This window comes from Girardinichthys multiradiatus, chromosome 18 (assembly GCF_021462225.1).
Source record: "Girardinichthys multiradiatus isolate DD_20200921_A chromosome 18, DD_fGirMul_XY1, whole genome shotgun sequence".
In the NCBI taxonomy this organism is placed as follows: Eukaryota; Metazoa; Chordata; class Actinopteri; order Cyprinodontiformes; family Goodeidae; genus Girardinichthys; species Girardinichthys multiradiatus.
In genome coordinates, this window is record NC_061810.1 from 22,467,029 (window position 1) to 22,481,789 (window position 14,761).

Sequence of the window (14,761 nt, forward strand, 5' to 3'; positions counted from 1 at the left end):
ACACAGTTGATGGTCTTTAGGGCTGCAACAAACTCCCCCCTCTTAGTCCACATCACAATGATCTGTTCTTACCATAGGACTCGTATCCATCCACCGATTTGACTGTCAGCAGCAGATGTTGGTCCTGCAGGTACTCGATCTCCGACAGGAGAGGTTTGAGGGTGGTAAGCTGCTTGCTGGTCCAGCCCACACGCAGGAAGTTCACATTGTCGCTGCTCTGGCTGTCGTTCTCGTAGCTTTTCTTAAACTCTAATGTTAAAAAATGCAGAGGAACGTGGAGAAGAACGCAGGAGGATGAGGGAACAAGATGGGAGGGAGATGGGGAAGAAAGAGGAGCGAGACGTTTCATTTACATGTACACATGCAGCACAGGTCAATAAATGGATGCTGGCTGAAAGGAATACTGACTGTCTGGATTTAGGAAAGGAGGGACGGAGGGAGGGAAGGATCAAGGCGCAAAAACAAGAAACTGTAAGTTTTATCACAGTCAGGTTTTTTTTGTGTGAAAAGAAGGTCTGAGCTGTAGTTGGGTGTAGGATTTCTGTCTCCACTGAGAGGATTTTTGACTCACCTTCCAGACAAGTAGAGTAGAACTCTATGAAGAATTTAGTCCGGCTCGCCGTCTTCACGATGGCCTCAACGCTCTCAAACTCGATGTAGGCCTGCTCTGAAGACTTTGGTAGACCTACAGAGGAAAAAAAAGAAGCGAAGATTAGAGAATGAGGCACGGAGGGCGAGAGAGGATGGGATGAGTGAGAGTAAAAACATGAGTGGGGAGGTGTGGATTTTATAGGAACAATAGGAGCCATTTAACTAGCATCAAGTAAAGTATATTACCTTACAAACACATATACTAAACCAAAGAGGTGCATAATTTGTAGCATGTGCAAATCTGAAAAATGTGTCGGGCCTTCGTATTCAATCTTCTTCACTCTGATACCCTTAAATAAAATCAAGTGCGACAAATTCCCTTAAGAGGGAATTATTACGCTTTAAAGCAGGGTTATATTATCCCAAGCTGTCAGCTGTTATTTAAAACACTTTTACCTTTTTTGGAGACAAACTGAGATGTCACTCCAACCTCAAACGTAGCAAACACAGGGGAATGATCACTGGTCACAACATCATCTGTACAACCTGGAAAAAGACCACAATTAGCCATCGAAATGTAGTCAAAAGTATGCTAAGCCACAGACACAAATCTGTCTTGTTTCCTCTGTCTCACCATAGGAGTTGCACACAATGTGCGTTTCTGGGTAGGACTTCCAGAGGATTCGGTCACACCACGACGGCACATTGGTCCTCATCTAAAGAACAACACAAAGCAGAATGTTCCTTCGGACCCACGTAAAGAGGAAATGCAGATTAGTACCAGCTGTGATGTTTAAATCTTGAACTCACCCCTGTAGCCTTCTGTTTCTGCCACACATATGTGTCCCTTGAGCCTCGCTCGTAACGGTAGGTGGGGGGGAACGAGATCTCTTCTTCGGCTATAAACAAAATGAAACTGCTTATTTTTCTGTAAAGATCAAAAACGTATAAATGAGAACAGTTCATAACTTTCTTTCTGTTGTGTTGAGTCATCTTTCATATTTGATGTATGAGCAGAAACCTCCAGATGTTTTTTAAACAGATCTGACATCTAATATGAACATAATGATTTTATTCTGGAGGTACAGACCATCGGAAGCCTAAAAATAAGAAAGTCCCAGTTTTAACCTTTTTTTTTTTTCACTTCTAAGCTCTAACCTGTTTTAATCCAAACTAATGTTCTGTTTATATTCTGTTTGATTGGTACTTTGTGTGTTTGGACTGGTGTTATGCAGAACCTCTGTACTCCACTGGACTTTCCACCGCAGACTCTAAAGTACCAGGTTGATTACGCACATTAACAACAGAGTTTGGTGATTAAGTAAAAAATGAGTGGAGTTACCCTTGTTGCTTGTGCAGTTTTATCTAGCACATTTTTTCCCTCCTCCTAACTTTTCATTTATATGCTTGCATATAGCACTTTGAACAGCAAGCTTCTTTAGAAGTGACCTTTTCTGGTGTAACCCCAATGTGAACAGTGTCACTAGCTGTTTGACAACCATGAAGTCAGCAGTCTGCAGGTTATGCAGGTCTTAAAATAGCTATAACTTAACATTTCTGTGTCTCATCTAATATTCACAACTATTTGCGTGTCTACTTTCAAAAATATCTGAACTTGATTGACAACCCATTTTTAATCCATAGGGTTTAATATGAAGTTGGACAACCATTTGCAGCTGTAATGGCTTCGACTTTTCTGTGAAGGCTTCCCATAAGGTCTAGGAGTTTGTTTATGGGAATATCTAAACATGAGGTTTGAAGGTCTTGACTCTGCCGAAGGTTGGCCACCTCTGCATCAGAATGGGGTCAGCATTTACTGAGTTCATGCCTGAGTTGATTTCATGCCCAATGGCTTCCACTTTGTTGTAATACCACCAACAGTTGACAGTGACATATGTAGTGCCAAGGACAATTAACGAAATGACTTATGGCACAGGCAGCATCCTGTCATGGTACCACCCTGGAATTCACCGAGCTCCTAGAACCATTCTTTTGCAGATGTTTCTAGAAGCAGTCTGTATGCCAAGATGCTGAAACTTAAACCTGTAGCCATGAAAGAGAGTGGGACACCTACACTTATTGATTTAGATGGGTGTATAGTGGAATTACTGAATATGAAATGACCAAAATAACTTTGCATTGACATTCTAATTTATTGAGATGTACCAGTAAATTTCTACATGTCTTTTGTTCTTTTAAAAAAAAAAGGGAAATAAGATCCTGACTTTATTTTTACCATAGCTGTGAAAACTCTGAGATCCATCCTTCCTAATGAACAAATTTTGATTTTGCATTAGAGAATCTAAGACAATACGTCAGAGTCAGGCCAACTCTACCTCGACAGAACACACATTTCATTTTTGGAGCATATTCGATGTCTGCTCTTTGCACGCTGAAACACAACGGCTGATTTAAGACACTTACCCAGTTTCAAGGTTTCAGAAAGGATAATGGTGTTGGGTTGCATGATTTCAGAAAAACATCAGAATGTCGCAATGACGATAAATAAATGAATACTTTGGGCTACGGTGGTAATGTCCGCCTGCCTTGAGTTTATTGCGATCCCAGATCCAAGAAAGTAAGAATCATGGCATTCATGTAATTAGTTAATATCCATTGCCATCAAAGCAGCTCTTTGTGAATAATATCACGCACACTGATATAGTGACGAGGATACATTTGTGATATATTGCGCTGCCGTATAATGGTGTTTCTTTTATTAAGGCAGAAAGGTGTAAAACTAAGGCATGCAGTAAAATGCTTTTACAAAACAATCAGATCTTCTGAACTTAAAGTAATCATATTTTTTTTCACAATTTCTGAGCACAACAAAGAAACCAATGATTAAAATGTCTAGATGGAGGATCAGCTTAGCTTGAATCTTTCTATATTTACCGCCTGTTTTCTGGTCTGGTTTCTTCTTTACTTGTCCTAACTGAAGGAAAACTTGTGGTTTTGGTGAACTATTCGAATGGCTGAGACGATACTTTTGGTAAGTGTGAGTCACAGCTTAAGCTGTAGTTATGTGACCACTGAACCTTTTGGTAATGCTGAGATTACTTCCCCACATTTAAGCAAATCCACGCTTCTGAAGATGTTTTTGTGCACATGACAAAGATCTAATGAGGGATACAAACCAAATCGTAAAAACACTTTATTCTTCTCTCTCTCCAGATTAAGCTGGTCCACTTTCAGCAGAGGCTCAAATTCCTTCCTGTTAATATAATTTAAAATTTCCTGCAGAAACATGCAAACAATGGGGACACTGGATCAGAAACCAAGTTTAATGCAGGGTTACTGCAAGTTATCATGTGGATTTTGTTCTGATTCACCTGAATATCCATATCCAGCCTGTAGTTGAGGTCTCCGAGCCAAAAGAGGTGTGTGAAGCGCAGTGAGATGTCAAAGGAGCTCAGTTGTTTGTCTCCTAAAGACAGCAGTCGCAGGATGTCAAGGTAGTTCTGGTTCCTCCTGGAAAGGGTAATTTATTGGATGACGGGTGAGAGGAGACAAGATGGGAAAATAAGACACATTAGAGCTTTTTCTACAACGAAAAACAGTTTTAAAGTTACCATAAGAAGCAAATTAAAAGATTATATTGAGTATTCACTATTAAACAAAAACACAGCGAGGTATCACTCTAAGAAACAGCCCTACAAAGCCATGTCTCAACCCAAATCCTCCTCAGCTATCCTGAAACCCTAAGAGCAGCAAATCGCTTCATGTGGTTGCTTGACTGTTTTCTTCAGATTTTTGCAAAGTGTCCCGCTGTAATGGCAAAACTATTCCACTTCCGTCCATTAGGTGGCAGCAATGCTGAATACAATAAAAGGACAATGAAAACAGTGGACGGTCCAGTCTGCCTAAGGTTGATTGTGGATTTTCTATTTTGAAAATCAGGTCATTGATTGGAAAAGATGAATAGTAGCAGCAAATAAGTTTAAAACATCTGAATGGACAACTGCGATGGACTGGCGACCTGTCCAGGGTGTTCCCCGCCTCTCGCCCATAGACTGCTGGAGATAGGCACCAGCTCCCCCGCGACCCACTATGGAATAAGCGGTAGAAAATGACTGACTGACTGACTGACATCTGAATTATTAGATTTAAAGGAAGCAAACACTACTACTACAACTAGTAGTCGTTCTCAAACTTTTTCTCTTCCAGCTAACAAAATAAAAGTGACAAAGACCCACAATTACTGCTTAAACCACACAAAAACATTGCAGTAAGACATTAAACCAAAAACATCTGCACAACACAACCAACCACTTTCCTATGTTTACTCTCTTATGACTAAGGTGATTTATCATCATCATCTATTGCATAGATGTGATAATATTAGTCATTTTTTATTCAAAAAGATTTCTGGATGACTAAAAAGAACAAGATACAACCTCCTGTAGTGTGGCTGGGCTAAGCCTTAGGTATGGGTCTAGTTCTCTCATTTCGGGGGAACTCAAAGTAGAGCTGCTGCATCTAAAGGAGTCAGCTGAGGTGGCTTGGGCATCTGATCAAGATGCCTCCTCGGCATGTTCCTTTTAGGGGTTGTCCGCAACTGGGAGGAGAGCAACCGTACCTGGCAATCTTCTCATTCCCTGAGGTCAGATGACAGTTCACGAAACCAAACGACGTCCCATTGAACATGAACGACACACCGACCGCTCCTTTGTTACCTGGACAAACATTCAAAATAAGCATCCAATGCCATGAAAGTCTGAAAACACAACGTACTTAATTCCTTGGTTTTATAACATTAATATAATTTTGAAAGTTTGAGTTTACAAAATAGTGACATCATAATGAATAATCTTGATAACAAGTTTAATTAGGCAGCCAGTTATTGTTACCCAGTGTATTAGCGATTCCTGTCTTAACACTGGACATCCCCACATGGCTGATCCTGTTTTCATGTTCAGGTTTCACCAAAACAGCAAGTTTAATGTTCCACAGCGTCTGCACAGCGATCTGCAGAAACAACAACAATGAGGAACCTGTGGCGATCATTTCTGCATTTAGACTACACAAAAAGAACCCGGTCCTACTTCAGCTTTTTTTTTTTTTTAATTTGCCCCAAGACATGAGATCTGTTTTTCCTTTTGACCACCTTATGATTTAAACAGATTTGTGAGGTATAGTGAAGTATTTTCCTCACTGGTTTATAATCCAGCTCCGTCTGTTCCTTCAGCACGGTTCGTAGGGACTCCACCCACTCTCGATCACACACCGAGTTCTCCTGCGATCCGAACACGTAAAGGTCGTGGGGGATGGTGACGGTCATCTCGTCCAGAGTTTTCCCCAGGCCGCGGCACAACACCCAGGAAGCTACAGACTTAGGCGAAGGAACTGAGCCTAAAGACAAAGAGCAAGTCTGCCTGTTGTAATAAAACATGTCATACTTTGGAAAAATATCAGTGAGAGTTCCAGGATGCTTTTATGTTCCTGACCCATATTCCAGGTTCCTATAAAAATGGAAATCATGTCAGGCTCATCCTGGTTGGAATGTTTGTTCTTCATTAGCTGCAGCAGCTGGCAAAATGCCTCCCGCTTCTGAAAAAAAAAAAAAAAAAAAAACACATCAGAGAAAGTATTTTCCAGACTAAGATTTTTATTGAAAGACTTCTCTTATTTATTTTAAGTCAATTATGCAACGCAAGGAATGTCAAAAAGCGGTAGGACTAACGACATTGTGTGTGAAACAGCATTTCTACACACAATGCGAAGGAAACTCAAGGCACAAGGACTAAACATCTGTGTAGCAGTAAGGAAACCACTGACCAGTGAAGCTAATTAGAAAAAAACACTCCAGTTTTCTAGGAAACATAAAAAATAGGACTTTGGAGCAATGAAAGACAGTCATGTGGTCCTATGAGACCAGATTGACCCTGTTCCACAGTGATGGGCACATCAGGGTGAGATGATAGGGCCACCACAGAGTCCAGAACCTATCCCCAGTAAGATATTGGACAGAAATAAATGTTGTGACACTGCTGAAGCTCATTGAAACGATGGCACAACAAAGGCATGGCGTAATAAAAGCTAAAGGTGGTCCAACAATATATCAGAGTGTGCCACTATTTTTCTGGCGGGCTGAGTACCTTTTCATCACGGTTTAATGGAAAATCTATAACATCGTGCTTTCTTTTGGCTTAAAATCACTGTAGGTGTGAGAGACGTCATATATGTAGTGTTTATCAATGGATAGATAGATGGCATGGGGCCGTTTGGATGACAATACTCAAGGTTTCAAAGCAGAACACTGCCTCCGCTGGCTTGGATTCTTCCCATAGCGCAACCTGTCGCTCACCATGTGGTCCCCAGGAAAGCAACGTACCTGACCATCCGTGTGACGTACGAGAAAATGCAACTCAGTAAACTAGATCCGCATCTTTCATGACTAGTCTGTGGCTATGCAGCCCCATTTGCAACAAACCACGATGCTCTTTTTTTCTAACACCATTCTGTCAGAACCTGTATTAACTTCTTCAGTAATATGAGTTACTGCAACTTGTGTCAGCCTTCAGCTCTCCGTGTGCATCAAGAACCTGCTGAGGATTCACTACTTCTTTGGACTACTTCTGATAGATACTCATCGTCTCAGACCAACAACACCCGAGAAGAGCTACGGTTTTGGAGATGTTCTGACTCAGTTGTCTAGCCACTGCAATTTGGCCCTGTTAAAACGGGCTGAAATCGATTTGCTTTCCTATTTTTCCTGCTTGTAACACATTACCTTTGAGGACAAAACATTGATTTGCTGTATAACACATACCACCCTGCAACAGATGCCATGATGAATGACCCTATTCCCTTCACCTGTCAGAGGGCATAATGTTATGCCTGACCACTGCATATGTGTACAAACCTTGGCACTGGCAAAGATGAAGTCTTTCCTCTGACTCTTGTCCTTCTCCTTCTCAAACACAATGCCCAGTTTGTTCTGAACCCTCTGGGACTTGATCAGCTGACGTACTGGTGGGAGACAGACAAGAGAAACGATGGTTAGAGATGGACCGAACCTCTAACTTATCTGAAAATCTAACACGTTTATGCAATACAAAAACCTAACCTAACTGTTGGGATACGTTTCTACATATAGAGGACTTTTATTTTAATAAATTGGAGTAAATGAGTCATGAAGTGTGCATTTCGGCATATTCTGGTACATAGCAAAAAGAAACACATCTGGTATTCCCAACTGAGCGCAAACCGAAAAAACTATTTCACAGTGAAAACAAAGGTTATGAGACTTTTTGCACAGTGTATGCAAACATCTGGTTTCTACTGAGAGGAAACAGACAAACACAGTTTTGTCAAAGCAAACGTTTTACAGTGTAATCGGGCAACGCTGCTAATAGGGATGGAAATAAAAGCCCCAAACAAATGATACTCTGGGTATGTTTTTCTTCCTGTTATCAACAGGAAACGCCACGACACAATAAAAATAAAAACACTGTATCTGATGGCACAGCACAGCCAGTTATCATTAATCCAGCAACTGGACACCCATTGAATAAACATACCTGTTTGTATGTGCAGAGTACAATTTAGTGATTCCTACTTTTGTCGTGTGTAAAGGTGGTCCAGTCCTCCTGATTGTCCTTCACCTTCTTCATCACGACCAGCCTCCCTCCCTCAACGTCCACGGACAAAGTGTATTTCTGGCTCTTTCCTATCTTTGTCAGCTCTGTCAGGTAAACATCGAGCTTCACCTGTGATGAATAAAGAGACATTTTACAAAGCAGCAAACGCACTCAAAGCCCCTGTGTGAAGAACGGCCAAACGTAGCTTTAAACTTCAACGGGAACAAACAGCATAGGCAGTGCTTTTGATAGTTATTAGTCACTCATCTCTCGAAATGCTTAAAATCACAGAAAAAAATTCTGATGCTCTGCAGCAGTTTTTATGCAGTTGTTAAAGTTAAGCCCAAAATGGGCAAATGTAGGTTTACAGAAGTCGTTTAACTTTACCAAGATTTGTTTTTATCTGTGTGGACGTAATACTAACATTTAGGACTGGTCCAGCCACAAGCCCAGCTAAAACCTGATAGAGAGTCTCTGGAGGAAGCTAAACATTAGGGTGATGGAAAGGAGACCTTCCAAACTCAAAGAATTGAAGCTCATCACCAAAGATAAGTCGTTAAAATATCGGTGGAAACATGCAAAAGGCTGGTAGGTCATTATAAGAAGGGTCTGATTGCTGTGATGCTAATAAAGATTATTTCACTGATTATAAAGAAGGGTAAAAAAAATAGTTGACAATACATTTTTTTAAAAGATACATCAAGTTTAGATGTTTTTATTGTCGCCTATCTCCTTTCCCACCAGAACCAAACTTCTTGGTTGAATCAAAATAATTGGAAAACTGCATCTGCCAGGGGTATGACCAATTTTGGACTTATCTGTAAAAAAATGTTTGACCCATAAAAGTAATTTTATCGTAAACCTAAGACAAATAACGACCCACGAAGACGCTCGTCATTCTCAGAGGTAACAGCAAGTCAGGTCGATAATGTTTGCATCTAAACATCGATAGTAATGTCCAACTGGAAGCTGCTGTCACCACAACCCTTCAGAATATTTCTATAAATCTCTAATTTAATCTGATTTCATTTTTCAAAATATATCTTATGAATACCAGAGGCATAGATATTCTTACTTTCTCGAATGCTTTCTCCATTACAGAGGTGCCAAAAGTATGAAACGGCAGCACAGATTCAAAGATGATCCAAGAGGAAGTGCATTACGAGCATTCTTGATGCTGACACATTTCCTGAGTTAGAGATGGCCGAGACTGTTCTGTTTAGTCATAATTTCAGTCTGGTCTGTACTCTGCCACGTTAAAATTTTCCCATTAAGTTTTCTGTTTTTAAAACACCTTCAAACAATAATTTGACTTTAAAGCTGTTGATAAACACTAATTCAAATCTTTACTACTAATCCTTTCAAATATCACTTCAGCAGTAACTCTGGTTACCATCACCCTGCAGTGAGATGACCACTAATGAAGTAAATCTGGTTGTGGTTGGCATCTGCGTGGGTGGGTACCTCAAAGGCCTGCACAGGAATGGCTTTGCTGTGGCGCATGGAGAACAGCGGAGGGGGGCACGGTGAGGACAAACTCATGTCCTGTAGAGCTTTCAAAGCCTGAAGGAACAAAGAGGGGGGGGGGGTGGAAGTTAAGTCGTAAAAACAATTAAAAGTAAGAGCGAGCTAGAGAGAAGCGGCTGAGGAGAAATATAAGGCAAAGAGAAGCATGTGAAAAAAAGGGGAACGTGTTTAGACATAATGCTTTTTTCCTCAGTGTTTGTGAATACAGGAATAGGTTCCTCATTTCCTAAAAGCTGATTTGGGCAGAGCCAGTATTTTCACATGCATCTGGACATGTAGCTCGGCTGCACTGGAGGCCATTTCCTCCTGAGTGAGAGGAAACCAGACCCAGTATATTCAAACCACAGCTAAGGATACCACACACTCTCAATGCTGCAGATGCATTTATTTCTAAAAGCGCTCACAGCCTTGAATCCTTTAAGATGTATTTACGTTACAACCACAAACGTCAGTGTATTTTGTTAGGATTTAAAGTGCCAAATCAGCACAAAGCAGTGAATAACTGTGGGGTACATGTTTTTTCTAACATTTACAAAAATCTAATTAATTCATGCATTTGTATTGATGCACGTAGGGACAGGGAAGCAAGTCAAAGTTCATAGGAAGATGGATTTAGCTGAATACAAAGTGATTCTGGAAGAAAACCTGTTAGATGCTACAAAAAGGGCAGAGGTTCACCTTCCTTAAGACAAACTAAACATTCAGCCAGAACTACAATGAAATGACCCAAGCATACCCATGTGCTACTATGGTCCGGACATAAATCCAGTTGAGGATCTGTGGCTAGACTTGACATTTTTGTGAAGTTTTGACCACCCCAAAATCTTTAAATAGTGGCTGCATGAGTGTGGGCACCAAAAGAAAGCCAGAGTCACAGGAGAAGAGGAAGCAGACCTGATTGTATGTGAAGATAAAAGACCACATTTAAATCATGAGTTTCTGCTTTTTACCTTCTTCTCTATAGAGGACAGCAGGTCTTTGAGAATAGCCAACTTGGTCACTAAGTTCTCCAGCTCCTGGTCTCCTCCCGGATTCACCGACTGATGGATAAAGGAAAAAAGAACCTATTATAACCACTCAGATGTCAGGGGTTTTTAAACGCATAATAAGGACAAAGTTAACTAATGGTGATGCATTGTTTGGGGGTTTATTACCCTAAACTGCAAAATGCATTATCCATGTAAAAAAAGGACAGCTTCATTCCAACGTGAAACCTTTTGTGGATGCTGAAATGATGTTAACAAGTAGGACCTTTTCCATGTCAGCCAGAAATGATTTGGTTTAGGGTTATAAAATATAGTTTGCTTGTATACAGTCATCTGCAGCGCCGTGTCTGAGGCAAAAAATTAGATCAGCATCCAGTGTTTGCTTGTTTAAACCATGATTTTATCACAAGGATCAAAAGTGCATTATGGTTCAAATTGAGTTATAATCAAGTTTAAGCCAAGGTGAAAGTGCACGACATGCTTTCTAGCATCTGCAGACTGTTGTGACCTTGCTAACAAACAGCAGCTAAAATTTATACAATTTTTGTGTCAGCTGCCACACAGTAATTTCCTCACTGTTTTTCCTTGCTCTGTGTGTGGTTTGACTCACCCCTCCAAAGGCCGGACATCCATGAACATCTTATTACTGGTCGACTAGTCACTCGCACAATTCAGCCCAACAAGGCATGTTGCAAAGCACTCAGTGTTGCAAAAAGGCAAATTTCGGCCCATATGTTTTGTCCAAAAGTTGCCTCAGCAAAAATGTTCAAAGTCAAGCTCGGCTAGCCTTCTTTTTAACAGGGTTTAAACAATACTATAACTCTTTGTGTGGTTTTTCATTGCATTCCATTGCTGTTGATACTTGCATATAACTGGACCAATAAATGGGGCACCTTTAATTGGATGGACCAGACTTGTAGAGGTCCATAATTGTCTTCATTATATGTTGCCTGATTTCTTTAGATTATGCCACGATGTCACACAAGGAAGCAGTGTGTCTGAGGTCATCCACAGGTCTCTTTCCAGTTAACTCAATCATCTGGGCTTTAACAAATTGTTCAAAAGGAAACGGTAATCTTAGTGTGTAAAGAATTTTGATGAAAGTACCAAACAAAATCTCGCTCTTTCATTATTCTGGCATCTAGCAAATAGAGACAGCGTTGATAATCTTAATTGACCTAAAACAGGAAAAATTCAATCCGATTTAATGCCACAGAGTAAGAAAATAAGGTTGCGTGTTTTTATACACATTCATTATACAACTAAACTCTAACAGAAATGCTTTCCTGTTTGTTTTCCCGCTATTGTGGCTTTAAATGCCTTAAACCTGAGTTTTTCAAAAGGTAGCCCTGGGTAAAACTGTGGAAAAACCCATGAAGTAGTAATTTTATCAGGAGGTGTGATGCTGTGGGCTTATTTCTTGCTCAATGTTCCTGGGAATCTGTAAGGATTTATGACATCGTGAACTTTTTTAAGTACCCAGCCATTTTACATAGAAATATGATGGACGCTTGGAGAAAGCTCAAAATAGGGCGTCACTGAGTCTTTCAGCAGGCTAATGATCAGAAAAATGTCCAAATCAACACAAAAAGCTGCATTTATTCTCATTGAACAACCACCCGCAGAGACACAAGCACATACATGAAGGCAAAGATGCATACCTGTTGGATCATCTTAGAGACCATAAAGGCGCTCTGCTGGTCGAACACTTTAGAGAGGATCTCCAGACCAGACAGAACCTTATCCACCTCCCTGGCGGAGAAACAAAAATACAGATTTTCTGCTTGTTTTTATACTTTAAGCCCTTTCTCTTTTTGTATTTCAATTTGTCTGAAGGGAAACAACTTGTTTAAAACTAAAGCTGCACAATGCTCAGCTGGTGACGAACAAGCATGCAATACACTTGTCTGTTTTGACAATGTTTCAATGTGCATCGTGCATTGTGACTAAAACAAGAGAGACGCTGAGGAAGCTGGCAGCTCTGCAGGATAATTACACTCAGAGATATAAAGGCTGGCTCTGTAGGGGTAACAGAGTATGGATCTGTGGAATACGTGTCTCCACAGCTCACCCATTGAGACGTTTACAGGAGGCCACGAGGGTCTTGTTGAGATGAGGCAGGGAGGAGGCTCCCAGTTTGACGGCCTCCAGGTCCAGAGCATAGCTGCCCTTCAGGTACTCGTGGGAGATGGTGCTCAGACCGTTAGCTGCTGGTGTACTAAAACAAACCAGTTCAAGGCAAACGAGTAAGGTGACAAGTAAGGTGACAGTATAACAGGAAAATACATAAGTCTGCTTTTATGTTAGACTTTTGACTATGTTCTTGTAATTTATTCATTTTTCTTGCTTTTTTCATCTAAAACATCAGTTTTAGATGAAAAACGTGTGTGAAGATTTAACTGCAGACACAGTGGCTGGCAGAAGCATTCATTACATTTAAACTCATTTACAACCACATTTTATAGACAAACACAAAGTAGCAGTCGGTATCGTGTGCTGTGCATTTGCTTTCAGCCCCCCATGAGTCAGTCAGTACTTTGTAGAACCACCTTTCGCTGCACTAACAGCTGCAAGTCTTTTGGGTTTAAGTCTCTACCAGCTTTGCATCTCTAGATACTAAGATCTTTGTCTGTCTTTTTCAAATGAGCTCAAGCTCAGTCAGATTGGAGGTGGAACATCTGTTAAAATCAATTTCCAAGGTATGAACTTTGACCTGGGCCACTGTAACACATGAAAAATGTCCTGGCCCAATCCTAGTTCTTTAGAAGCCTCTTCTAGTCTTCTAGGTTTGCCTCTTGACTATTTAATTAGGTGACCTCTGAAGACAAATACTTGCACAGAATTTTATTTAGAGGTATCAGAGTAATGGAGGCTGACTACAAATGCACACCACATGATTTTAATTTGTAAAAACATATAAAAAAACAAGCAAGTGTGTGTCTGTGAGTGAGCACTGCTGTTTGACCGTCAGGATGTCTAGAACCAAACTTCTTCTAAGCCAAAATATATACCCACAATGAGAGACGACTACTTTTCCGCGGCCTTTCAAATTTCTTTTGTAGTTTAAAATACAATTAGATCCTTCTGAGCAGAACGTATACATAGCACTAGAAAGCAATAATTTCCCTCTTTAGTTATACATCTGAACACCTGAATTGTTATTGGTACTGGCACTTCAGATAATTAACCACTGCCTACAAGTTGTTTTTTCTGGCGATGAACCACAGAGACACGTAGCCTATTCCTTAAACCAACAAGTCACCAAATCCAAGTGCAAGGCACAGAAATTATGTCCTTCCACTTCCTCTAGAAATTAAACTTTTTTTTTTCAACCCAGGGATTCATAAAACATTTTATTATGAGTCATACGCAGACACAGCTAATTTTCGCAGCCAAATTCAGTCTTCTCTCCGTGACCAAATTAGGACTGCTGTGAGAAACTCTTCACTTGCCTGTGTTTGACAAATATCAGAAATGCTGAGTAGAAAACTTTGAGCCTGTTGTTAATGCATACGGGTCTGAAGCGTGCCGTCACAGAACCGCTAACACTTCAACAAAGTCCTGCATCATCTGTAAGGAGTGTGGTTTCCAGCAGGATGTGGTTTACCTTCTCTACGAATGCAGAAGGGAGACACATGTTGCAGGGTGGAGGATGGGAGGATCTGTGTCTCATCATAAAACTGAACGTGAAACAGCGTTCGTTACGTTGAGTATGAGAGAAACATACAAAGTGACTTTCTGTTCCAGTAACCGCTGCTTGTTGACATGTCGAATGTTGATGTGAAGCAACATGTTTCCTCTGTGTGCATTCCAAACATGGCTGTGTCTGTCATTATTGTCAGGACACAATCAAATGATCTGTAACAAAGACTTTGTACCTTTCTGTCGGCGTTTCAGGTGCGGGTGGAGTGGAGGTGGAGGCAGAGCGAGGGGGGAGAGGCGGCTTCTCGTCCTCTCCATCTATCAGTTACAGAAAATTTGAGTTAATTTGACAGATATCACAGGAACATCTCAAAGTCCTTAAACTTTCTCACATTTTGTCATTTACAATTAATAATTTCATGAGTTTTATCG

The 14,761-nt window shown here is 40.6% G+C and overlaps 1 protein-coding gene across 1 annotated transcript in view; it reads right to left on the reverse strand.

The window, feature by feature from the left end:
* Positions 1–14,761, reverse strand: part of inppl1a (inositol polyphosphate phosphatase-like 1a) — a 38,170-nt gene that overhangs the window by 9,167 nt on the left and 14,242 nt on the right. The window contains 18 exon segments of the mRNA XM_047390781.1: positions 73–249; positions 572–685; positions 1,048–1,137; positions 1,226–1,307; positions 1,402–1,490; positions 3,729–3,828; positions 3,924–4,062; positions 5,171–5,267; positions 5,442–5,559; positions 5,747–5,943; positions 6,039–6,141; positions 7,457–7,563; positions 8,153–8,303; positions 9,639–9,737; positions 10,652–10,741; positions 12,349–12,439; positions 12,759–12,905; positions 14,566–14,647. Of these exon segments, the coding sequence (XP_047246737.1) occupies positions 73–249; positions 572–685; positions 1,048–1,137; positions 1,226–1,307; positions 1,402–1,490; positions 3,729–3,828; positions 3,924–4,062; positions 5,171–5,267; positions 5,442–5,559; positions 5,747–5,943; positions 6,039–6,141; positions 7,457–7,563; positions 8,153–8,303; positions 9,639–9,737; positions 10,652–10,741; positions 12,349–12,439; positions 12,759–12,905; positions 14,566–14,647 (2,073 nt within the window).